The sequence below is a fragment of the Lepidochelys kempii genome, chromosome 26 (genome assembly GCF_965140265.1).
Source record: "Lepidochelys kempii isolate rLepKem1 chromosome 26, rLepKem1.hap2, whole genome shotgun sequence".
Taxonomy (NCBI): domain Eukaryota; kingdom Metazoa; phylum Chordata; order Testudines; family Cheloniidae; genus Lepidochelys; species Lepidochelys kempii.
In genome coordinates, this window is record NC_133281.1 from 1,390,748 (window position 1) to 1,415,487 (window position 24,740).

At 43.7% G+C, this 24,740-nt stretch overlaps 2 protein-coding genes across 2 annotated transcripts in view; both read right to left on the reverse strand.

Moving 5' to 3' along the window:
• The window catches only part of LOC140903508 (disintegrin and metalloproteinase domain-containing protein 18-like), a 41,656-nt gene extending 31,711 nt beyond the window's left edge, over nt 1-9,945 (reverse strand). Inside the window, exons 1-7 of the mRNA XM_073324869.1 lie at nt 9,863-9,945; nt 7,937-8,004; nt 6,043-6,104; nt 5,394-5,472; nt 3,548-3,624; nt 3,229-3,406; nt 1,574-1,639 (exon numbers count right to left, since the gene is read on the reverse strand). Of these exons, the coding sequence (XP_073180970.1) occupies nt 1,574-1,639; nt 3,229-3,406; nt 3,548-3,624; nt 5,394-5,472; nt 6,043-6,104; nt 7,937-8,004; nt 9,863-9,911 (579 nt within the window). The 5' untranslated portion in view covers nt 9,912-9,945. The remainder of the gene's footprint in view (nt 1-1,573; nt 1,640-3,228; nt 3,407-3,547; nt 3,625-5,393; nt 5,473-6,042; nt 6,105-7,936; nt 8,005-9,862) is intronic.
• A 1,907-nt stretch (nt 9,946-11,852) lies between these two features.
• The window catches only part of LOC140903442 (disintegrin and metalloproteinase domain-containing protein 32-like), a 36,587-nt gene continuing 23,699 nt past the window's right edge, over nt 11,853-24,740 (reverse strand). Inside the window, exons 14-19 of the mRNA XM_073324741.1 lie at nt 20,815-20,998; nt 17,918-17,998; nt 16,789-16,906; nt 13,921-14,083; nt 12,517-12,549; nt 11,853-11,972 (exon numbers count right to left, since the gene is read on the reverse strand). Coding sequence (XP_073180842.1) covers nt 11,966-11,972; nt 12,517-12,549; nt 13,921-14,083; nt 16,789-16,906; nt 17,918-17,998; nt 20,815-20,998 — 586 coding nt within the window. The 3' untranslated portion in view covers nt 11,853-11,965. The remainder of the gene's footprint in view (nt 11,973-12,516; nt 12,550-13,920; nt 14,084-16,788; nt 16,907-17,917; nt 17,999-20,814; nt 20,999-24,740) is intronic.

The window sequence follows — 24,740 nt, forward strand, 5'->3', positions numbered from 1 at the left end:
AGGCACCCAGACTGGAGGCCCTGTGTCACTAACTGACCTATAGTTTGTGAATGCTACTTGCCTAAGCCCACTGAGAAAGGAGACAGGTTGGGCTGATTTTCCTTGTTGAAATCCCACCAGGATTAAGCCCTGACTTCTGTTCCCTCTAAGCTACATGGTTGGACAGCCACCCAGGAGTGATTCAAGTGCTGTGCACATCCAGCAGCATATGCTCAGGTGCCCCTCCTCCCTGTTACTTTGCATCCACATTGCTCCTGCAGCTGCTCCCATGACCCTCCTGCCGGCTGTGCAAAGTGGGGGGGAGAAAGGAGAGGGTGTTGATGTCAGGGTGTCCCTGCCCTCTTTCCCCCATCTCCACAGAGCCGGGGAGAGGGGACAGGGCCCAGGACTGAAGCAGGAGAGAGCTGCTGTGGTCGGAGGTCTGAACTAGCTTTCTGGGTGAGTGAGTGTGCCTTAAAGGGACAGCACATGGTCTCTGAGACTTCTCCAGCAGACAGCTCACACAATTTCTATCTCTGTCTCTCTCCTGCCCATGTCCATCTCCGCAGAGTGGGGGAGGGAAGTCAGGGCCAGGAGACCTTTCAGTGAGTGCCTTAAAGACACAGTGCATGGTGTCTCTCAGAAACTTCCCCAGCAGCCAGCGCACACACAGTCTGTGTGTGTGTGTGTGTGTGTGTGTCTCTCTCTCTCTCTCTCACACACACACAGTCTTTCACACTCCCCTCCCAACACATACTTGTATGATTGTTGTTGTTACTTCTTGGTACTTCCTGCAATGCACATATATTCTCTGTAATTTTATTCTTTCAAAGTGTGTTATTTTAGTTTTTGACTGGTCTATGCATTTCATAATTTTTTATTTCTCTCTTACACTTACATTTAATTCTTTGAGTGGTGAGTTCTAAAATGCCTAACCTGTCCTGGCTGGAGTAATTATCCCTATGGTAACTTTTAAAAAATATATATTATATCTAGGTTTTTTGTTTCTACTGGTGGCGCACATTCCCACATACCTTGCTTCACATAACAAAATTTATTCCACACATGGATGGAAAAACTCAGAGGAAACATTGGCCCTGACCTTTATTTGCACTGAGGACTGGGAACTGAAACTGCCTGAAAGACTGCTTCCCTCTCCCTTACACAAGGAAGAGAGGCAGGTAAATATTTTCCTTTGTTTGGATTGTTTTGTATCCCCTGAAAGGGGATGGACTCACTAAAGGCACAGCCAGAAGGCTGTACCTATACCCCGGAACCAGACCACAGGGCTGGGGCTGCCCAGAGAACAAGTTAAGTGAGGTGCCTGCTCTCTCTGAAAGGGGGCAATCTTGGGACATTAACCTTAGACAGTCAAATATGCATCAATTTTTGAACCTGCCATAGGATTAATCAAAATGCTTAAGACAGCAGTGGGGGTAAGAGAGAAGCCACATTTACATTTTGGAAAGTGTGTATGCTCCTACTATGTGCTGTAGAGACAGAGAGGAAGTTTCTAGAGCTGGACTCAGCTTTTGCAATAAAAATTAAGACAATACCATAGGAAAATATAAATGATTAATTAGTTTAGACTTACCAGAGCCTTGTCCAAAATCACATGCATTTCCAGATATCTGGAGTATCTGATGAAACTCTGTTTTGACTTAAGGAAAAAAGTATATTAAGGAATTACTTCTACATTATATCTCTTGTGCTGATTACTAGCAGTGTGAATGAGACACAGAGAGCAGAAGTCACAAAATAAGATAGAGCGAATGGCCAAGCTAAATTAGTGCTATTCAGAAACAATTAAATCTAACTGTGGAAATAGCCCTGGACTTCTGAGAAGTCACAAATTAAGGAATGTACAAGATTCTAAAATCATCAACAGAGTTGGACTTCTCTTAGTTACTAGAATTTAAAAAAAGGAGAACAGTAATGGGAAAAATTAAATTAATAAGTGATCTCACAGCTGAGAATCCCTTTGACAATGACACTCACTCTCCACTATTAGCAAAACCTCTGAACCAAAATTGCGGAAGCAACATGTACAGCTGGTTCAGACCAGCCAAAATCTATCACAGACTCTAGAAAAGTGAAAAATCTGACATTTTGGAGCCAAATTTGTTCAGTCAAAGATTACTTGAACTGGTCCCCCCTGCCCAAAGGAAAAATTATGTGAGGTCAAGACTGCAAACTCTAAACATCTGTGCAGAATCTACACATCCCATCTGCCCTCGATCCATATTTTGACCTTTGAATGTCGCCAAAACTCTCTCTCTGGTGGGATAGTTAGGTGTCCTGCCATGCATACTGCACTGGCAAGTCACTGGCACCACCACCATTTAATTTCTCACCTTAGTTCCCAATTTGACCTAGTAATTTGGATCAGCACAAAGTCTGAAGAGATAAAGCTATATTGTTCTCTGAGGGCATGGCTGAAAACCCTTCTCCTAACCAGTCGTGTAGCGGCATTGATGTTGAGAAGTGAAAGTGGGAGACTGTCTACATATGTATGTGTACTTAGACTCACACTTTACATCTAGAACTACCAATTTTCAGGTGCCCAGAGCTGTGTCAGGTGCTGAACAGAGTGAGGATCCAGGAAGGATATTTAGGAGTCTAAAGGACTGGTCACCCCACCCAAAGGAAAAATTAGGAGTGCTGTCCCACTAGTTGTTATTGGGCTTGTGTGCCAAAAGCCCTCCCCATCGAGATGGGAATGTCCCCTTTAGTAATATTACATCTCTGAGCAAGGTGGTGACATAGGACATCATGATCTCTCAAACCAGTTCAGGGCACTGGATCACATTCCCACAAGCATCCAAGAATCACTGCTTCCCAGCTACATTCTTTCCTAATAAAGTAATGGCTTCTTCTTGCCGTGGAGCAGCCCCGTGCTTCAATCCACGGTCCAGGAAGATAATGTGTGTTACCACAATGCCCAACCAGAAGAGGCAAAAGACTGTTCTTACCACAACTGAGTTGTCCAATGTCTAAGTATCAGACATACTGAATAAACCAAAATTACCACCGTGTAATAGCTTTGCCTTGTCTTTCAGACAAAACACAAACTGACAAATTCTGCCCTCGGTAACATCCTCGCAACCCCACACACTTTATTGAGGATGTACAAGTGTAACTGAGAAAAGAATTTGGCTAAAAATACTGAGGGTAGAGATTGTAAAGTAGATCAGATACTAACCTATGAAACATTTTCTCAGCAAAGTAAACAAACCAGAGAGCACCTACTTTTATTCCTGTATCCAGCTTCCGTGTCATCCCTTCACTCCATATAACAGAATCATTTTCTACAAAAAGCAGACTCTCAATGTTTTCATTCCATATTTGATAAACGAGATGTTGAAATCCAGGTGTAGAGTCCAAAGGTTCAATTCCATAGCTGACATTCTTTAACTGCAGTATCCCTCTGAAAAAGCCAAAATTATGTGAAGCTCTAACATAGTTTGAATGAAACCACAGTCAGTCTGAAAGGCAACAGATACTGTAAATGCAAAAACACCTTCTGAATTATTTAATTTCTGTATTTAAATAAAAGTGGTGTTATTACCTAAGTCCAGAACAGGTGCTGAGTGTCACAACTGAATTTGGAAAACCTGCAATATATCCTTTGTAGAAACAATCACGCTAGAAAAAATAATTAAAGAAAAATTAATGGCTTACTCATCAGTAAGGGGAGTTCACCAGCCAAGAGCTGGAAATCATTTCAGTATTGACATGTTGAGGAAGTGCACATTGATAATTATTTAGGCTGTGCTGTCACCCTAATTTTAAAGGACATGCTCCCAATGAAAAGATTCAAAGTATATGGGGACAAGGGGACCACAGTCTATAAATGTGAGTAGATACGAGTGAATTGGAAAACTCTGAATGATCAACTTTTCTGTCTTTGTACACCTCTCAGGGCTAAATTAACTTTTGTGGACCCCACACCGCACTCAGCCCATTCTCTGCTCCGAGGCCGTGCCCCTGCTCTGCATCTTCCCTCAAGGCCCCGCCCACCCCTCAAACAGAGAGGGGAGGGAGCAGAAAAGAGGGGGGGCAGAGAGGAACAAGCAGTGGTTAGGGGTGGGGCAGAGAAGAATAAGCGGTGGGAGGGGTCTTGCAGGGGAAGAGGCTGAGTGGGAGCGGAGCCTAGGGGCGGAGCACAAACAGAGTCAGGGGCAAGGCCACAGTCCAGGCACCAGGGCCCCTTCTGAATGTGAGCCTGATGCCAGGGTGCCACTGTAAACCCAGTACTGTTCCCTCTACTGCAGGGGTCTCCAACGTGGTGCCCCAAGAAAGGTTGGGGACCACTGCTCTACTGGACTGCACTCTTCGGGAACTATTCTCTATTTATCTTAGGTACTTATATGGCCTCCATCACCATAGTATCTGAGCACCTCAATGTATTTATCTTCGTGGCACTCATGTAGGGTGACCGGATGTACCGACTTTATAGGGACAGTCCCGATATTCGGGGCTTTCCCTTATATAGGTGCCTATTATCCCCCACCCCATCCTGATTTTTCACACTAGCTATCTGATCACCCTACACTCATGTGAGGTAAGGAAGTTCTATTATCCTCATTTTACAGATGGAGAATTGAGGCACAGAGAGACTAAGTAACCTGCCCAAAGCCACACATGAAGCCTGTGCTGAGGAGAGACTTGAAACTAGGTCTGCCAAGTCCTAGACTAGAGCCCTCATCATTGGACCACCCTTCCTCTCCAATATTCCAGTACTATGAGCAAGTACTTTGAGACGGTACTGCTAGCCTGTCGATAACATTAAAGAGAAAACGTTAGGGTGCATCGCTCTTCTGAAACTAGCATCTGCCATTGCCATTAACTGCAGATTAAATCCTACTTTGGGGATCTGGGGAGAACAGTTTATGGATAATAAGCCAATGTTATCTATAGTGAAATGCTCAGGATTGTAAGAAACCCATATTTCTTTTACATCTATGTTTTTCTTTTAATATTACATACAATTGAGATCTTCACAATTATGCTATTGATTTTTTGAGTTTCAAAAATGTTCACAGCATTGGCATAACTCCACTCCAACTAACTTTAATGGGAACAAAGTTAGGCCAATGCCAACATCTTTAGAAAATCCCACTCTAAAACTCTGTTATAGTGCCTTTACCACAGATACTTTCTTGATAAGGCTGCCCATTTAATACAGTTCTAAATTTGAAAATAATAATCTTAGTAATTCTAATGGATATTTGCACCTTTCGTTGAAGAAGCTCATACCAGGATTAGCAATAAATAAGAAAAGTCTAAGGTACTTTCCAACAGGAGAGTCATTTTAATACTTAAAAATACAAGTAAAATCCCCAGAGAGTATTTCTAACAGCGAGTCTATTTTGAAAAAGCAAAACCTGCAAGACACAGTAAATAAATCTTACCTTAATACGTGGGAAATCAGAATGAACAGACCCCTCTTGCCTGTAAGTATACACCCTGAAATTATTGGGTAAAAAAACTCTATTAAAAAAAAAGAAAAGAAAAAAGTTTGAATTCCAAAATAAGTATTATACATTCCCGAAAAATTAAAGAGCACTCACACTTATTTCAGCATGCTGCAATGATTTTTTCCACCCTTTAGTTCAGTTTCTTGAGTGATAATTTAATGTTTTATGTTTTCTTTCCGATTGGAAAATTGTTGAGTTACATGGGGTGACAGTAATGTTCAGCCTTCAAGGTACACAGCTACAAACCCTTTTGAGGATTCCAAGTTCTTTTCTTGTTTGCCAGTCAGCTTCTCAATCTTCTCCTTAAGTCTTGAAACTCAAGGATCTGTGAGAGTATTTCCTACTGAAGAATCTTAGATTCATCAATTGTCAGTGCATACTAATAAGAATAACAGGCTAAAGCAACAAGATGGAGAAGTATAAGTTTGGGCTCTTACAGACAAAGAATAATAACTAAAGACTGGAACACAAAGGGAAGTTAAAAACAAGTCATCCAATACCTGACAGGATTTATTAGAAACATTTATAGTAACAGATCACACAGTACCCAGCCAAAGGGTGAGGAAGAAAGTCAATAACTTACTGTTGCTTCAGGAGAAGGGTATATGACCTCTCTTCTATTGTAATAACATAGGACACCTGATTCTAATGCATCCAGAATGACAGAGAAAAAGGGATTTACTAACACAGTATTTTAACTGGCTCAATAATTCTGCATTTACTAAACATGAACATAAATTTAAAGTGCTTGATGAAGATGAAGTGAGCTGTAGCTCACGAAAGCTCATGCTCAAATAAATTGGTTAGTCTCTAAGGTGCCACAAGTACTCCTTTTCTTTTTGCGAATACAGACTAACACGGCTGTTACACTGCAAGTGTTTCTCAAGAGAAATAGAGATTAAAACACAAATTGAGATTAAAACACGCCAGACTAGGGTTAGCCCCTCTTGACATCTACCAAAATGTATTGTGTTGTGCTCTTCCAAAGCTCTATGCAGTGCAGAGTGACTCAATCTTTGATTTCTTAAACTGAATCATATGTTCCTTTTAAAAGCTCCTTGGCTATAAGCAACCACAGCTAAGGAGGAGGAGAAAATGTAGTTACAATCAATAAACTGTGTGAAATCCTGCTCCAATTACCACAGGGGACAAAGTCATATATCAGTGTACACTATATAATTTACAGGAATATTGTATGTGGCAATATAATTTCCATACAAAGTGATACAGCATGGAAAGTTATTTTCATGGAAGCCAAATAATTATACTGATTGTGCAAGTGAGCACAAACCCACCAGGGTTCATAATATCATGATGTACAGTTATCACAAAAGTGACTGTAAAACCATTTAAAAATAATTAAATACACCCATCAATAAAAATTATTAGATTTTAAAAGACAAGTACATTATGTGCAAATTATTTACATAAGAATTGCCATAACGGTTCAGACCAGTTGTAGTCTAGTCTATTATCCTATCTCCAGTAATAGCCTGTACCAGATATGTCAAAGGCAGGTACAAGAAGTATAGTGGACCATTATGGAATAACCTGCTCATAAATTAAGTTTATTTCTAGCCCCCTTTCATTAGTGTTTGGATTATACCCTGAATAAGGAGGGTTTATATCCCTTATAAAAATTATGTTATCCAACAAGACTTTTGTTTCCTTTTAGCAGTCACACATACGTTGCCTTTCATTTCCACTGAATATTTCATTGTGCTTACTCTTATTTTATACATATCATCATCACGTCCCCTCTTGTTCATCTTCCTTCTCAACTGAACTCTCCTAATCTCTCCTCATACAGAAATTTTCCCATGTATCGAATTGTTTTGTTGCCCAACTCTGGACCTCTTCTATTTCTGTAACATTTTTCAGAGACAAGGTGTCTAGAACTGAACACAATATTCCAGGAGAGAGTGTGATATCAGTTTGTGTAACTGGCTAATAGTTTCAGCATTATTTCTATCCCATTATTTATATACACTTTATTTGTTTTTTTGACTGGAGCTGCGCTCTGAGCAAATGATTTCAATGAGATATTCACAATGAACCACGGGGATCTTTCTCCTGAGACATTACATTAATTTAAAACACTTCAATACATGCAAATAGTTTAAATTATTCGTTCATTGAGCATTACTTTGCATTTGACAAGACTAAGACTGCCAGTACATTTCAAGCCGATACCTGTAAGATTTTGGAATCTGAAACTTTAAAAAAAATGTTGTTCAAGAGATTTGCAGCTCCCCTTTAAATCTAAAGGTTTAAATGCTCAAGCACTTGGCCATATCTAGCTTAGTATATCAAGATGGTTGACTGTACAATATTTCATGATGGTACACAGAAATTATAAAAGCCACAAGAATTTGTGCATGGAAGGATTTCTAGTTGTACCTTCAGCTAAGCAAAATTATTATATTCCAGTCCATAGTTTTTTAATAATTAAATTTCTTAATTATAAGCACTAGTACCCGATTTCCATTTTGATTTGATGTCATTGACCATGGAACCATGATTTGCATAAATGTTCGTTGAGAACCTAGAGAAGAAAAAATCTTCACTAACTGTATTTATTAATATTCCCCCTGTCATACATCACCCTTCACTATCTGCCTAAACTGTTCCTTCCTATCTATCCTCCCGTTTCAATCACCAACCATGGCTTCCTCTCCATTTCTGAATGCATTATAAAACTGCCATATTGGCTTTGGCATGCTTGACTGACTCTCTCTTCAATCTACTCTGTGTCCACACCCACCTTATTCCCCATATAAACGCACACTACTCCCCTAATCTTGGCTTCCTCTCTTTCCGCTTCATTCAGCAAACTGGAGGAAGCGCTTTTAAGCTCTTTTGTTTTTGCTGCCTGTTTACCAGGCACTTTCTCCCTCTGAGCCAGTCAAGTTTCTTCTTCAAATGCAGGTTTAAAACTTTTCCCTTCACCTAGCTAAATGCCTTGCTCCCTTCCTTGAATTTGTGTCCAATGTGAAATTGTTTTATTAATGCCCTGATTTCTAGCTCTCCCCTTTTCTGCAGGCCCTCGGCTCATCATGCCCTGTCTCACTGTCCCCAGTTCTACAGTGTCACCTCCCTTAAGGCCTGTTGCTCTACACTGCTTGGAGATATGCAACACAAAATATCTTTCCTGGAACACATAATGATGAACCCTGGGTGAGAGAACAAAATCTGCCAGGGCCTGGGACCCACAGGACTCCCTGAGTACGGGTAATTTACCTCAGAGGCCTGGCTCTCCACCAAGCCCCTCCCTTCTTCTCTTAGCTGGAGGGTCAGGGATAGGGGAGCTGTAGGAGGGACAGCAGAGGGCTTCTCAATGCAGAGGGTGGCTCTTGAGGGAGCAGTGACACGGGGACAGACTGGATGTTTCTGTGGGTGAAGCGGCATGGAGATGTCTGTCTCCAGGAAGCCAGTGACATCAGGAGAGCTCTCGCAGCACCCACCCATATCGAATGACACGGGGGGGGGGGCGGGAGCGTTTATCCCTGAAGCAGGGGCAGTTGCCAGAAGACCATGCAGTGAAATGGGGATCTCTCTCCCGGGAAGGAGGGGGCAGTGATACAGGATAGGTCTCTGCAATGCAGGAGAATTGGCATGGGGGAGTCTTTCTCCTTGAGTGGGGGGGAGGTCTCTCCCAGGGGGTCATTGATGGGGGCGGTGACAAGGGGAGGGTCTCACCTGGCAGGGGCAGTAATATAAGGGGTGTCTTCCTGGCAAGGGGGCAGTGACATGAGGGGGGTCTCTCCTGGGGGGATGTGACAAGGGGGGGTCTCTCCTGGGGGATGTGACAACGGGGGGTGTTTCCCTGGCAGGGGGACAGTGACATGGGTGGGTCTCTCCTGGGAGGGATGTGACAAGGGGGGGGTCTCACCTGACGGGGGCAGTAATACAAGGGGTGTCTCCCTGGCGGGAGGGGGAGTTAAATGGGGGGTCTCTCCCTGGGGGGCAGTGGCATGAGCCATGTCTCCCAGAGAGGCAGGGGCAGTGACAAGGGATCTCTCCCTGGTGGGGAGGCAGTGACATGGGGGTCTCTCCCGGGGATGTGACAAGGGGTGGGGGTGTCTCTCCCAGGGAGGCAGTGACATGAGCCATGCCTCCTGGAGGGGTGGGGGGCAGTGACATGGGGGGTCTCTCCCTGGCGGGCAGTGACGGGGGGGTCCCGGCGGGCGGGGGGCAGTGACGGGGGGTGTCTCCCGGAGGGGCAGTGACGGGGGGGTCCCGGCGGGCGGGGGGCGGGTCCCGGAGGGGCAGTGACGGGGGGGGGTCCCGGAGGGCGGGGGGCAGTGACGGGGGGGTCCCGGCGGGCGGGGGGCGGGTCCCGGAGGGGCAGTGACGGGGGGGGGGTCCCGGAGGGCGGGGGGCAGTGACGGGGGGGGTCTCACCCAGCGCCGGGAGGAGCCGGGCCAGCAGCAGCGCCAGGACGGGTCCCATGGCGCGGGGCCGGCGGCGCCGGTTGGAGCCGGGAACGGTCGGGCGGCGAAACGACCCCTGGGGCCTCGAGCCCGCGGGCAGCGCGTGACGGAGACCGAGACCCCCCCACCCCCCGCCCCACACACACACGGCGGAAGGGGAGGACAGTCGGGGCCGTGTGGGAGGTGGGGGCAGTGTGGAGGGGTGTTGGGGGCCATGTGGGGAGGGGGCTGTGGGGAGGCGTGGGGCAGTATGGAGGGGCATTGGGGGCAGTATGGGAGGTGGAGAACGGGGGGGGGTTGGGAGGCGTGGGGCAGCGTGGAGGGGGCTGTGGGGTTGTTGGGAGGCGTGGGGCAGTATGGAGGGGTGTTGGGGGCCATGTGGGGAGGTGTGGGGCAGTGTGGAAGCATGTTGGGAGGTGGGGACACTGTGGAGGGGCATTGGGGGCAGTATGGGAGGTGGAGAATGGGGGGGGGTTGGGAGGCGTGGGGCAGCGTGGAGGGGGCTGTGGGGTTGTTGGGAGGCGTGGGGCAGTGTGGAGGGGTGTTGGGGGCCATGTGGGGAGGTGTGGGGCAGTGTGGAAGCATGTTGGGAGGTGGGGACACTGTGGAGGGGCATTGGGGGCAGTATGGGAGGTGGAGAATGGGGGGGGGTTGGGAGGCGTGGGGCAGCGTGGAGGGGGCTGTGGGGTTGTTGGGAGGCGTGGGGCAGTATGGAGGGGTATTGGGGGCCATGTGGGGAGGTGTGGGGCAGTGTGGAAGCATGTTGGGAGGTGGGGACACTGTGGAGGGGCATTGGGGGCAGTATGGGAGGTGGAGAACGGGGGGGGTTGGGAGGCGTGGGGCAGCGTGGAGGGGGCTGTGGGGTTGTTGGGAGGCGTGGGGCAGTATGGAGGGGTGTTGGGGGCCATGTGGGGAGGTGTGGGGCAGTGTGGAAGCATGTTGGGAGGTGGGGACACTGTGGAGGGGCATTGGGGGCAGTATGGGAGGTGGAGAACGGGGGGAGGGTTGGGAGGCGTGGGGCAGCGTGGAGGGGGCTGTGGGGTTGTTGGGAGGCGTGGGGCAGTATGGAGGGGTGTTGGGGGCCATGTGGGGAGGTGTGGGGCAGTGTGGAAGCATGTTGGGAGGTGGGGACACTGTGGAGGGGCATTGGGGGCAGTATGGGAGGTGGAGAATGGGGGGGGGTTGGGAGGCGTGGGGCAGCGTGGAGGGGGCTGTGGGGTTGTTGGGAGGCGTGGGGCAGTATGGAGGGGTATTGGGGGCCATGTGGGGAGGTGTGGGGCAGTGTGGAAGCATGTTGGGAGGTGGGGACACTGTGGAGGGGCATTGGGGGCAGTATGGGAGGTGGAGAACGGGGGGGGTTGGGAGGCGTGGGGCAGCGTGGAGGGGGCTGTGGGGTTGTTGGGAGGCGTGGGGCAGTATGGAGGGGTGTTGGGGGCCATGTGGGGAGGTGTGGGGCAGTGTGGAAGCATGTTGGGAGGTGGGGACACTGTGGAGGGGCATTGGGGGCAGTATGGGAGGTGGAGAACGGGGGGAGGGTTGGGAGGCGTGGGGCAGCGTGGAGGGGGCTGTGGGGTTGTTGGAGGCGTGGGGCAGTATGGAGGGGTGTTGGGGGCCATGTGGGGAGGGGACTGTGGGGCAGTGTGGTAGCATGTTGGGAGGTGGGGACACTGTGGAGGGGCGTTGGGGGCAGTATGGGAGGTGGAGACGGGGGGGGGGGGTTGGGAGGCGTGGGGCAGCATCAGGGGTGTCTGTGTAAAAGTTGGGATGCCAAGTGCTAACACGTGCATCGCTCCCATTATGTTGGCAAATCTGTCACACATCCACCCTCCGTGCAGTGCATGTGGGAAGGAGAACTCACCCGGAGCCACCTGAAGGCACGAACTACACTGCACTTTATGGACAAGCGAGATTTTATTCACCAAAAGCAAACAGCTTATAAAATACGTCACTGCAGCTATAATCTAGTCTCATTTTTTCTTCCCCAGGAACCAGGACCTCAGCCTTCTTTTCCTAGCTTCGGTTTATGCCTGGTCCAGTTTAGTCTTCAGGTCTCTGCCAGCTGTTGCTCTTTACCTACATACTGTGGCAGAAAAGCAGAGGGTGGGGGAAGGGAACAGACATATCACTGCATATAGCAACAACAAGTAAATAGAACAACCTGGCTAGACTCTTCAAAAGGGATTGTTTGTTTGTTTGTTTATGTTTATGCATTTCCTTAATGTGTCTAGTTTAGCATTAGGAGCACAAATAGTTTTAACAAAATGGACTTGATCAAATTCACTGCATGCCACTGATTATTTATAAAAATATGCAACCATAGCATTATGAGGTTTATATTTTTCACCAATACAAATATAATTATGGATATTCCAGAGCAGACGTTTAGAAAAACCTACTGCATAATGAGTAGATCGTATTTTGAAGAATAAACTGGTGTGTATTGAAACGACACCACTTCTGACCAGCTTTCTCAGAGAATCTGTGTTTTATCCTCTTTCCTGAACTGTGCTTCACACAATAGGATCCAACCCTGATTACAGTCTTGGAGTACTTGTGTAATACTTGTGTAGTACTTGTGTAAATGGTAAGTGAGAGAGAGAGTGTGCTACATATTTGAAACTTACCTTCGATTATCTGGCAGGCTCAAGTCTTCTGATCTAGATTTAGATTGTTAAAAAATGAGAGAGAGAAGATTATTTAAAACAAATTAAATGCTTCACAGTCTCGAAACTACAGAGTGTATTCAATTCTGTCTCTTTAAAATTCTAGCAATCCAGAAGAGAATTTCTTGCTATCAAAGATGAATTCTACTGACGAATACAGAGTTCCTATAAAATACATTATTTTCCTGCAGGACAGGAAGACTTTTAAAGTGCAATTTCTGTAAAAAAAAATATTTATTATGAAAATGCCATATATTGATTTTGACCCCTGTCTTGCATCAGGTTCCAGTCGTGCAAACCCCTTTGTCCATGACTTACATGTAGCCTTGGCAGAATTAAATTTTTATTTTTTATAACTGATGGAAAATATCAATGTTTACTTTTATCTATTTAAGTGTTCACAGTTGTGCAATATTATGGGTTTTAAGAATTTTTTTTCAATCTGAATTCCTTTACATTTTCACAGTTGTAGAAATTTATGGTGGAGGTCAGGCAATAATTATTTAATGACAGCAGCCACTAAGATTCAATAATTTCAAACTTTCTGATCATTAAAACAAATTGTCAACATCACATGTCAAAACAGCCAAATTAAATACCTTTAAATCACAGTCTAATAACTTCTCAATCATTTTCCTTACTTTGCCTAGGGGCAAATGTCGATTACCATTGATGGAAATTTTTGTTGTTGTTTGGTGTGTGTTTGGTGAAACTGACATTTACTGACACCAATGGAAATCTCATCCTTCCAAGCCTATTTACATGGGAGGCACAGGCACATGGGCCCAAGCCAGTAGATTGAGAGACACAGTTTGGCTCCATCTTTCTAAGACTAATTTGCACATTTCTCTCTTTCTTCATACAATTTAAATGCCCTTAGTTGGTCTCCTACACTGTTCTTCACATTTCCACTTAGACTGGTGGATTTTGGTTGCCTTTCAAGTTTTTTAGTTTTCACTGGCATATGGAGCCACAATTGTATGTATCTTAAATATTTAATTTCTCCCTTTTCCATTGTGATTTTCCCCAGTATTACTGAATTCAAACCAATTTTCTTTAACTCCTTTTACACAGCTACAAGCCTGACTTTCTGAAATCAGTTTTTTCTGATACTGTCCTTTCTACTGCAACAGTGTATTTTAGCATAGCGTGTCCATTATTGCCTAGCTCACGTGTATGCTTATGAAACCGTCTCAGAAGTAAAAGCATACAGTTCCCAATGCACACCATTGACTGTACATTCAACCATCTCATATTCATCATGATCTTGCTCATGAACTCATCACCTCCACCACTGCCTAGAGAGATCCCAGATCTGTAAATGAAGGCTTGGAATTAGTTAATTATGTAAAAAAAATTATTTACTCATCAGCTTGTGACTCCTCCTCCTCCTTTGAGCAGAATCTATTCAATTCATTCCATTTTACAATCATGATGATAGAACCAACAAGGACAGGCAGAAAGATACAGAAACTTAGCAGCAGCCAATTCTTCAAAGTGTCTTGGGCAGCTCTTTCTAAAACCATATCTAGAAAGGAAAACACATAACAGATTTCACAAGTCCAAGCTGCTCAACTCCCATCATTCTGTGTCGTTTATAAGGAGAAAGAGAGAGAGAAAGTTATCTGAGATTATAAAAGCATATAGTCCTTTCTAGAATAAAATATTGTTTCCATTTGGTTAAAAAATGAAAATTGTGCTAACTTTGTGTTCAAGTTTACTCATTTCCTGAATCTTCTTTATAGTCATGGCTTAATAATAAATGAGGGTTACTTACTGGAATGAAGTTCTTAGAGTATATTGCCTCTGCAAACCCACAGTCTGTGGCATAAATATTTAGAGCAGTAAAATTGTTGGGACCACATACAACCACCCTCATAGGGTGACCAGATGAAACAGACAAAATATTAGGACACATGGGGGAAGCAAAAAAAAAAAAAAAAAAAAAAAAGCGGCCGGAGTGGTCAAAGCCGCAATATCGGGTCAAATGGCATCCTGACCGCGCATCGGTCGGGACACAGGACAAAGAACTAAAAATCGGGACAGTCCCAATTTTATCAGGACATCTGGTCACCCTACACCCTCAGGACCTAGCATTCAGAACTGAGGTTCCTGAAAGTTGACAGACTCATTCGTCCTTTAGTTCCAGTCATACAGTTGTAAGCCTGATTGAAAACTCCAGTGAAGTAGGGTGCATGAGTGTGGATGAGCAGAGGAACTCCAGTAACCTTCCTTTCTTGTTCATGAAATTGCATAGGCACATCCTTGCTCTTGGAAGATTAACATGCAGTTACTACCCAATTAAAAGGGTATGGGGTGGGATCAACTGACTGGAAATTGTAATACTGCTCTCCGTAAAGGGGCATCTGACATAGCTCCCAACTCAAGAAAGTAGCTCATCTTTCAAAAGGCCTGAAATATATTTCCCTTGCTTTTTTTTATCTTAGATATATCAGGAATATAAAGTCTTCTGTCCCTCTCCCTTGTTTTTGCTGGAAGTTTCACTTGTAGGACCCAAAGCAGTGGATTTGGGAGCTCAGGAGGATGTTGAATAACTAACAAAAGAGCTTTTCTCGTGAATGTTTGTTAGGTGTTTGAAGTAAAGTTTTAAATAGTTTGAATAGAGTCACTTCTGACCAGTCAATCATATTTCACTTCCTTGACATCTGTGACATCAAATGTACTTGGTCATCAATAGTGTCTTCTAGGAAAAACAAGGCTGGTAAGATCTGAATTTTTGGCATAAATTAAAAGGAAAAAATCCAAATCAAACAAAGACCCACTATACACTAACATTCAATTCCAGACCTTCTTTATACATCATAAAGCAGAATTAAGGACACAAGCCTCCCCCCCTTTTTTTTTTAACCTTTGCAGGTCAACTTTAACATTGAGCTTGTGAAATTTTGACTCCCCATTTGAGACTATATGGTTTAGAAAAAAACCTGACATTATAATAATACTGCGGTTTAGGTCGAATTCAATAACCATCTTCGGTAAAAGTTTTAGATTCACAGCAGCACCAATTTCTCCTTCTAGACTGAAAGCTCTCTAGTGCAGAGATTATCTTTATTCATGTACCTTGTACAGGGCTGAGCACATTGACAATGCTTAACCAGAAAAGAAAAAGGAAGAAGATCTGTAAAATGGGGGATTACCCAGGAAAGCTTGGATATCACAGACCCTCCTCACCACCAACACTGGAATTTTTTTATCCAGCTTCTGTTTCAGTTTTGGTTGCAAGTTTTAATTCCATGCAATTGTATTCCCTAAAGTTTTTTTTTTTTACTTTCTTTAGACTTAACAGTTTTGAAATCAAAGTCATGGATTATATTTTAAAATTAACTTCAAAACAAAGTGAATATTTGTATAATTTTGTAGTTTAAATATTTAGGGATCAATTTTAACAATGACAAAAGAGAGAAAATGATTGTGCTAACTAAAGTGGACAGAGTGCAGGCAGGGATTATGAAAGCTTTTCCATGCAGTCTGATCCTCAGATGATAGATATCTTTCCAGATCTCAAAAACATTGTACAATATGACTTGAATTGGAGAAACTAGCAGTGTGTTGAGAGAGATGATTCAGAGCCTGGTGTATTAGCCCAGTGTGCCATCTATCTGCCAACAGAGGCTGTATATCTGTTTATAAGATAATACAATACTTCAGCATTTTCTCAACACAGACACTATTCTTATTATTTATTTGTATTATGGTAGTACCTATTAATAAGTATAGGTCAGACTCTGCTCTCAACTGTGTCTGTGTAAATCAGAAATAACTGAGACTAGAATCTGATGCTATGTCATTAAGCAAATGAAGTCTAGTAGTATTTATTTATTTATTTGTATTTATTAAAAAAACTAGAACATATCTGGACACTCTGTGAACCTCAAAAATTCAATAAATTAAAAAAAAATCCCAGCAACGTCAGTAGTAATATAATAATATTTAGTAAGCACATAGCACAAAAAATATACCAAATTCCCCATTTCCTATATTACAAATGTTTTCTTTTTTCACAAAAATATAGAATTTCAATTTACAGGTTTTTCTCTTAGCTACCCCCATCATTGGTGGTGTGATTTTGTGGATATTATGATGGTATGCTTCTCTAAGATGCCCATCCCCAGAGTATCATATCCCCACTCTTTTTCCATTAGAGAAGATCTCTGAATTCAGGTCAGTGAGATGTAGGGCATTTGATTTACCAGATTTACTTGGATTACTAACCAAAGTCCAAAAATCGAAGCCCACTGTCAACACTTCCCCCCACTGGAGAGCCTTTCGTTTTGCAATCTGGAGGATTCCAGCCAGGATTACAATGACAATGTTTCTTATTGTTGCATACCTGAAAAAACAGGGGAACGTAGCAAAATTACTCATTTAGTGAGTTTTCCTCAGAGATTAGTACTATTGGGTACCTTCTAAGACAGTGGGTTTCAACCTTTTGTCATTTGTGGACTCCTAGAAAATTTCAAATGGAGGCGCAGAGCCCTCTGGAAATCTTAGACATAGTCTGCGGACTCCCAGGGGTCCACGAATCACAGGTTGAAGACTACTGCTCTGAGATTACACTTTTCTTGTCAACCTCCTTGTTCTAGCTAGACCTGCTAGTGGGAGCAGGATCAGCTCTGATATCAATATGAATTTTGCATTTACTTTAGTGGGATACGATCAGGCCCAAATATTACTGAATAGTCTGACACTTCAGAAAATACACCAGACAATGAGCTGAAAATAAGACAGCATCTAAGCTCCTCAAAAAGCTGTATAAATATAGAGCACAAACCCCTGTGAGGCAAGTATGCTATACTGTACTATTCCTTGCATCAGAGAGGTGGACTGACTTGCCCAAGGTCAACACCAAGGTAATGGCAAAACTGAAATTAGAACTCAGGGACTTCCTAGTTTTCCCTGCTGTCCTCAATCCACTACACCAGCATGGTTCCTCCCATTGTTTGCAGCCATGTTAATTTTTTTTATAAATCTACACTAATTTGGTCATGTGCAGCTCCCTCCTGTTCAAAGATACAGATCTTGGCCCTTATTTGATTTTTTTTCCTTTTACTAATCTGCCCAAGCAATTCATTTCATAGTTATACTGTGCATAACAATCTCTTTCTCACATTCTAATTTTGTTACTGGTTCTGAGAAAGAAAAATAGTTTAAATTATTTTACTCAATTATTCCCATAAATAACTGACAGTAGCATAGTGATTCTGGACCCCAAGTATAAGCCCAGAAGGGCTTTTACAGCCAAACCACAGATACTACAAAACGGGGTTTTATAAAGAAAGAACTTCCTGAACAATATTAATAGAAGCAGTAACACCAGAATAGTAACAGTATTGTTACTTACTCCATGACCGTTGCATTTTACTTGTGGATTACAATCATATCCCAGGACTGCATAGAACTGGCATGTGCGGTTTATACAAACCTAAACAACAAACAAAACCACAGCATAAAATTCCAATTCAAATGAGTCCGACAATCTTAGCATTCAGTATATCTGCTGCATGCTCTGAAAAGAAGCCTAGGATGGAAAGGCCATAAATATTACAGCTGTATGGAAATACCCTAATGCTTGCCAAAAGGTAACTGGCAATGCAGAATGAAGCCAGTTTCATTGTTGCTGCCTGTATCCTATAGGAGTTGCAGATTAAGAAGGGATGCTCAGGAAAGATACTGTTAATAACCACATCTACAAATGGCATGTATGTTTCTACTTTGAAAAACAAGGCAAAAGCATTTTGATTTGTCAATACATAGGTTTTCTTAAACTGAATACTACTGTAACTGCTGGTGTTCTCTCCCTCTTCTGGTATAGTTTATATTCCATAGACTGCTGAGTCCATTGCTAAGGGCCACTTTGTGCTTTGCCCTTAGGGGGGTGCATGAGATGTGGGAGGAAGAAAAGGTGCCTTTTTTATTCTGTTGTACAGCTCCAGTATGGGCCACACACAACTGCAGTTGCCTGCAATGCCGAGTTGGGGAAGGGAGTCAAAGAGTCTAGGGACTGCCTCCTCCTTGCAATCCTGGGGTACACCCCAAAAGGGAAAGAGGGCCATGGCCTCAGACCCCCTCTGCAGTGATCTGTGGAGAGAGACTATGCACAGGGCAAAAGTGTGGAAGAATATGCTGCACCCCATAATGGGGTACAGTAGCAGGAAGCTCCCATGTGCGTTCAGGAGCTTCATGAATTCTGACTCTGAGCCTCCCCCTCAGTGGCATGGATTAGCATCACTCTTTGTTCTGGGCTGTGTTCAATTTCTACCTTTTTAATCATGTCCCCTCTTATTAATTTAGTTTCTGAAGTAAACAATCCTAATCTTTTCAATCTCTCTTCATATGACAGTTTTTCTTGCCGCTAAATACTCATCACCCTACTCTGAATTCCCTCTAATTCTGTAATATTCTTTATGAGATAGGGTGACCAATGCTTCACACAATATTCTAAATAAAGGTTTACCATCAGTTCATATAATGGCATTACAATATTTTCCATATTATTTTCCATCCTATTCTTTATGCATCCTAACATCTTGTTCAGTTTTTTGACCACAGTTGCACATTAAGCAGAAGTCTTCAATAAATTATCCAGTGATGCCCAGGTCCCTTCCTGAGTTGACACAGTTAATGCAGAACCATGCACAGTGTATCAGAAGTACATATTTTCCCCACCAATATGTTTTACTTTGCATTTGCCAATACTGAACTTTATTTGCCATTGTGTTGCCCACTTACATAGCTTGGTTATGTCTTTCTGAAGTTCCTCATAGTCTTCTCTGGTCCTGACTACCACAAATCGCTTTGTGTCATATGCAAATTTGCTACTTCATTGCTCACCCATATCATTAATAAATATATTAAACAAAATTGGACCTAATACAGAACTATGAGGCATCCCACTGTTAATCTTTTGCGGGGATTAAAACTGCTCTTTGCTTCCTGTCTTTTAGGCCAGGTGTACACTACACATTTTTTCAACGTAGCTCTGTTCAGAAGAGTGATAGGCTTTGGTTTGTGACAGACATGCTTACACCAGCAAAAGCTCCAGCTGTAGATGCAGTCCCTGTACTGGCAAAACTGTGCCAGTTTACTTTTGCCAGTAAAGTATATTTCACTCAGGAGGGTTGGAATAACCTATGCCTGAAAAAGCAGACTTTTGCTGTTATAAGCTGTTATAAGTGGGAGTGATTTTTGACAACACTTTGCCTCAAACCCCGTGGCTACTTATTATCTTTAGTAGTCTCTTGGGAAGCACTTTGTCAAATTTAAATAAATTGTGTCAGCTAGTTCTCCTTTATCCACTACTTTATTAACACATTCAAAGAATTCTAACAGGTTGGTGAGACATGATTTTCCTTTGCAGAAACAGTGTTAGAGTCTATCATCTCATGATCTTCCAGATATTTTACTATTCCATCTAATTTCAGCCAATTTACCAGGTACAGATGTAAAGTTTACAGGTCTGTCAATTTCCTGGATCACACCTAGACTCCTTTAAAAGCCGCATTTGCTACTCTCCGATCCTCCGGTTTAGTCGGTGCGGGGGTTTTTTGAGAGAGATAGCAAATTTTTATTGAGTCACATTGTACTTGAACTCCTTCATAAATCAGGCCTCTTTCAGTGCCTCTGTTGGCCACAATTCTGTCCTCCAGTTGTACCACTGCTTATTATTTTAGTAAATATTTGTTTTTCAATTATCTTCTACTCTAAAACCACATTTCTACCTAGATTTTACTTTTTATGTTGGTGGAGGGAGGAATCCAAAATCAAGCTTAGAACATGATCATGGTTGTACCCTTAACTAGGGTAACACTATTTTGCAGCTCCCTAATGACAAGTACTTAGATTGTAAGCAATTTGTGGAAGGGACTGTCTTTTTTATATATGTTTGAATAGCACTGACCACAATGTGAATAGGACCTCTAGGCACTACTGTAAAACAAATAATAATGATGATTAAGTAGTAATAAAGTAATTCTCTAACACAGTTTAAAATACATTATAGTGAATTAAAACAAGGCACAGGGATTAGTCATGCGGCTAACACTAAAGGTCTACAATAATCATCCATAACCACTCCAGACTGAAAATTTTCCTCTGGTGTTAAAAGAGTAAGTAAATAAAACATTGGTAATGAATAACCTTGAGCTATGTTGCCAAAGGATAAATATTTCTAAAACTTAACAAGTTTATAAAGTCCACATACATACTAACATTTTAGATGCTTATAAAATATTTCCTTACTTTACCAGGCCCACACTTTGTGCCTTCTTTAACCAGTAGAGGGTCAGTCTCTGTGGGTGGCTTCATATAATCTAAAGATACACATACATGCTCTCGCACTTGAGCATAAATGATAGCAGCTTTTTCTTTAGTGAATGGAATGCGACTTGGATATGTACAAACTAACTTTCCACATGTGACATCCCTATAAAATTCAATAGCAAAGGAAAATAAAATGATACATGTGACATCTGATTGATCAATACATTAGAAAAACAAAACTGCCGAAAACGAGTGAGGTATTGCACATATTAGATTGATATAAAGGCCATAAGCAGGGCAAGGAAGGCAGAAAACTGATCTTTGAAATGAGGAGAAAACTGATGCACATCCACCAGATTACTCTTGCCTGCAAATGAGAATGAGGCCATAGTGGGGAACACATAAGAACCTCAGAATGGCCATACTGGGTCAGACCAAAGGTCCATCTAACCCAGCAGCCTGTCTTCCGACAGTGGTCAATGCCAGGTGCCCCAGAGGGAATGAACGGAACAGGTAATCATCAAGTGATCCAACCCCTGTCGCCCATTCCCAGCTTCTGGCAATCAGAGGCTAGGGACACCATCCCTGCCCCAGTAGTTATGTGCTTCATGGACATGCAAGGATTACACTTAAGGTCATGGTTTTTTTTCAGTTATGTTCATTCACGGCCCATGTTGGATCATATTAAAGAAGTTCTGTATTAAAATCACAAATGAGTTTGATTCCCCATAGTTTAAATTCCAGGGTATTACTAATTAAGAGGTCTCTTGGTTTTTGGTACTGTTTCTCTCCCTCTCTGTGTGAAACTTGCAAGCTGCTAATTGTGTTAGTACATTCTAAGACAGAGTCGGTTCTCAAAGCAATTCTTTGTAATAACAACTACTCACACAGAGAGAGACTCAAAGCAATACTCTGTAACAACAGCACCCAGAGGCTCCCCGCCCTTGTGTTGTATTCATCTCGCTTTGTTAACAATTGTGATTAAAATAGAGATAGAAGATGTATGTGGATGGATGCTTGGTGTGGATAATAACTGAATGATCAGGGAGGTGCCAGCCTAAGAATCCAGTGTCCATCGTCTGAAGAAGGTGTCAAGTGGAAATAACCCTGGATGGCAGACTGGAATCCACCCCACAGCCTCAAGAATGGGAGAACCAAAGAACAAGATAACATCTGGCAGCACGGAGCCGTCAGAAATGTGCCATCTGCTGATTGATTCAGCAACAGCATGATGAAGCAATTCCCATAGACTAGCATAGGAAGGAATTCCTATAAAAATGAACTCTAGAAAGTGAGAACTTTGGGGTCTGATTCTGCAAACCAACTTCTAGGAGCATCAGATGTGCATCTGACAAGGGCCTGCTCCCTCTTCATGTCCAGGCCACCTGGACAGTGGCTTGGCATAAGCAACTCTAAGGCTGGTAACTATGATAACAACCTTGCAGAACGTGTGTGTGTGTGCGTGTGTGTGTGTATGAATGAGTGAATAAATATGAGATTGAATGGAATGTTATAGCTATAACTAACTGCTTACTATGCCCTGGTCTAAACTAGGACTTTAGGTCAAATTTTGCAGAGTAAAATCGATCTAAACCTGCACCCATCCACACGATGAAGCCCTTTATTTCGACTTAAAGGGCTCTTAAAATCGATTTCCGTACTCCACCCCTGACAAGTGGATTAGTGCTTAAATCGGCCTTGCCGGGTCGAATTTGGGCTACTGTGGACACAATTCAACGGTATTGGCCTCCGGGAGCTATCCCAGAGTGCTCCATTGTGACCGCTCTGGACAGCACTCTCAACTCAGATGCACTGGCCAGGTAGACAGGAAAAGAACTGCAAACTTTTGAATCTCATTTCCTGTTTGGCCAGCGTGGCAAGCTGCAGGTGACCATGCAGAGCTCATCAGCAGAGGTGACCATGATGGAGTCCCAGAATTGCAAAAGAGCTCCAGCATGGACTGATCGGGAGGTACGGGATCTGATCGCTGTATGGGGAGAGGAATCCATGCTATCAGAACTCCGTTCCAGTTTTCGAAATGCCAAAACCTTTGTCAAAATCTCCCAGGGCATGAAGGACAGAGGCCATAACAGGGATCCGAAGCAGTGCCACGTGAAACTTAAGGAGCTGAGGCAAGCCTACCAGAAAACCAGAGAGGCGAACGGCCGCTCCGGGTCAGAGCCCCAAATATGCCGTTTCTATGATGAGCTGCATGCCACTTTAGGGGGTTCAGCCATCACTACTCCAGCTGTGTTGTTTGACTCCTTCAATGGAGATGGAGGCAACACGGAAGCAGGTTTTGGGGATGAAGAAGAAGATGAGGAGGAGGTTGTAGATAGCTCACAGCAAGCAAGCGGAGAAACTGGTTTTCCCGACAGCCAGGAACTGTTTCTCACCCTGGACCTGGAGCCAGTACCCCCCCAACCCATCCAAGGCTGCCTCCTGGACCCGGCAGGCGGAGAAGGGACCTACGGTGAGTGTACCTTTTAAAATACTATACATGGTTTAAAAGCAAGCATGCGAAAGGATTAATTTGCCCTGGCATTCGCGGTTCTCCTGTATGTACTCCCAAAGCCTTTGCAAAAGGTTCCTAGGGAGGGCAGCCTTATTGTGTCCTTCATGGTAGGACACTTTACCACTCCAGGCCAGTAACACGTACTCGGGAATCATTGTACAACAAAGCATTGCAGTGTATGTTTGCTGGCGTTCAAACAACATCCGTTCTTTATCTCTCTGTGTTATCCTCAGGAAAGGGAAATATCATTCATGGTCACCTGGTTGAAATAGGGTGCTTTTCTTCAGAGGACACTCAGAGGAGCCCGTTCCTGCTGGGCTGTTTGCCTGTGGCTGAACAGAAATGTTCCCCGCTGTTAGCCATGGGGAGGGGGAGGGTTGAGGAGGTAGCCACGCGGTGGGGGGAGGCAAAATGCGACCTTGTAACGAAAGCACATGTGCTACGTATGTAATGTTAACAGCAAGGTTTACCCTGAAACAGTGTAGCCATTGTTTTATAAAATGTGTCTTTTTAAATACCGCTGTCCCTTTTTTTTCCTCCACCAGCTGCATGTGTTTCAATGATCACAGGATGTTCTCCTTCCCAGAGGCTAGTGAAGATTAGAAAGGAAAAAAACCGCACTCGTGATGAAATGTTCTCTGAGCTCATGCTATCCTCCCAGACTGACAGAGCACAGACGAATGCGTGGAGGCAAATAATGTCAGAGTGCAGGAAAGCACAAAATGACCGGGAGGAGAGGTGGCGGGCTGAAGAGAGTAAGTGGTGGGCTGAAGACAGGGCTGAAGCTCAAATGTGGCATCAGCGTGATGAGAGGAGGCAGGATTCAATGCTGGGGCTGCTGGAGGATCAAACCAGTATGCTCCAGTGTATGGTTGAGCTGCAGCAAAGGCAGCTGGAGCACAGACTGCCACTACAGCCCCTGTGTAACCAACCGCCCTCCTCCCCAAGTTCCATAGCCTCCAGACCCAGACGCCCAAGAACGCGGTGCGGGGGCCACTGGCCAACCAGCCACTCCACCACAGAGGACTGCCCCAAAAAAAGAAGGCCGGCATTCAATAAATTTCAAAGTTGTAAACTTTTAAAGTGCTGTGCTTAAAGTGCTGTGTGGCATTTTCCTTCCCTCCTCCACCACCCCTTCTGGGCTACCTTGGTAGTCATCCCCCTATTTGTGTGATGAATGAATAAAGAATGCATGAATGTGAAGCAACAATTACTTTATTGCCTCTGCAAGCGGTGATCGAAGGGAGGAGGGGAGGGTGGTTAGCTTACAGGGAAGTAGAGTGAACCAAGGGGCGGGAGGTTTCATCAAGGAGAAACAAACAGAACTTTCACACCATAGCCTGGCCAGTCATGAAACTGGTTTTCAAAGCTTCTCTGATGCATACTGTGC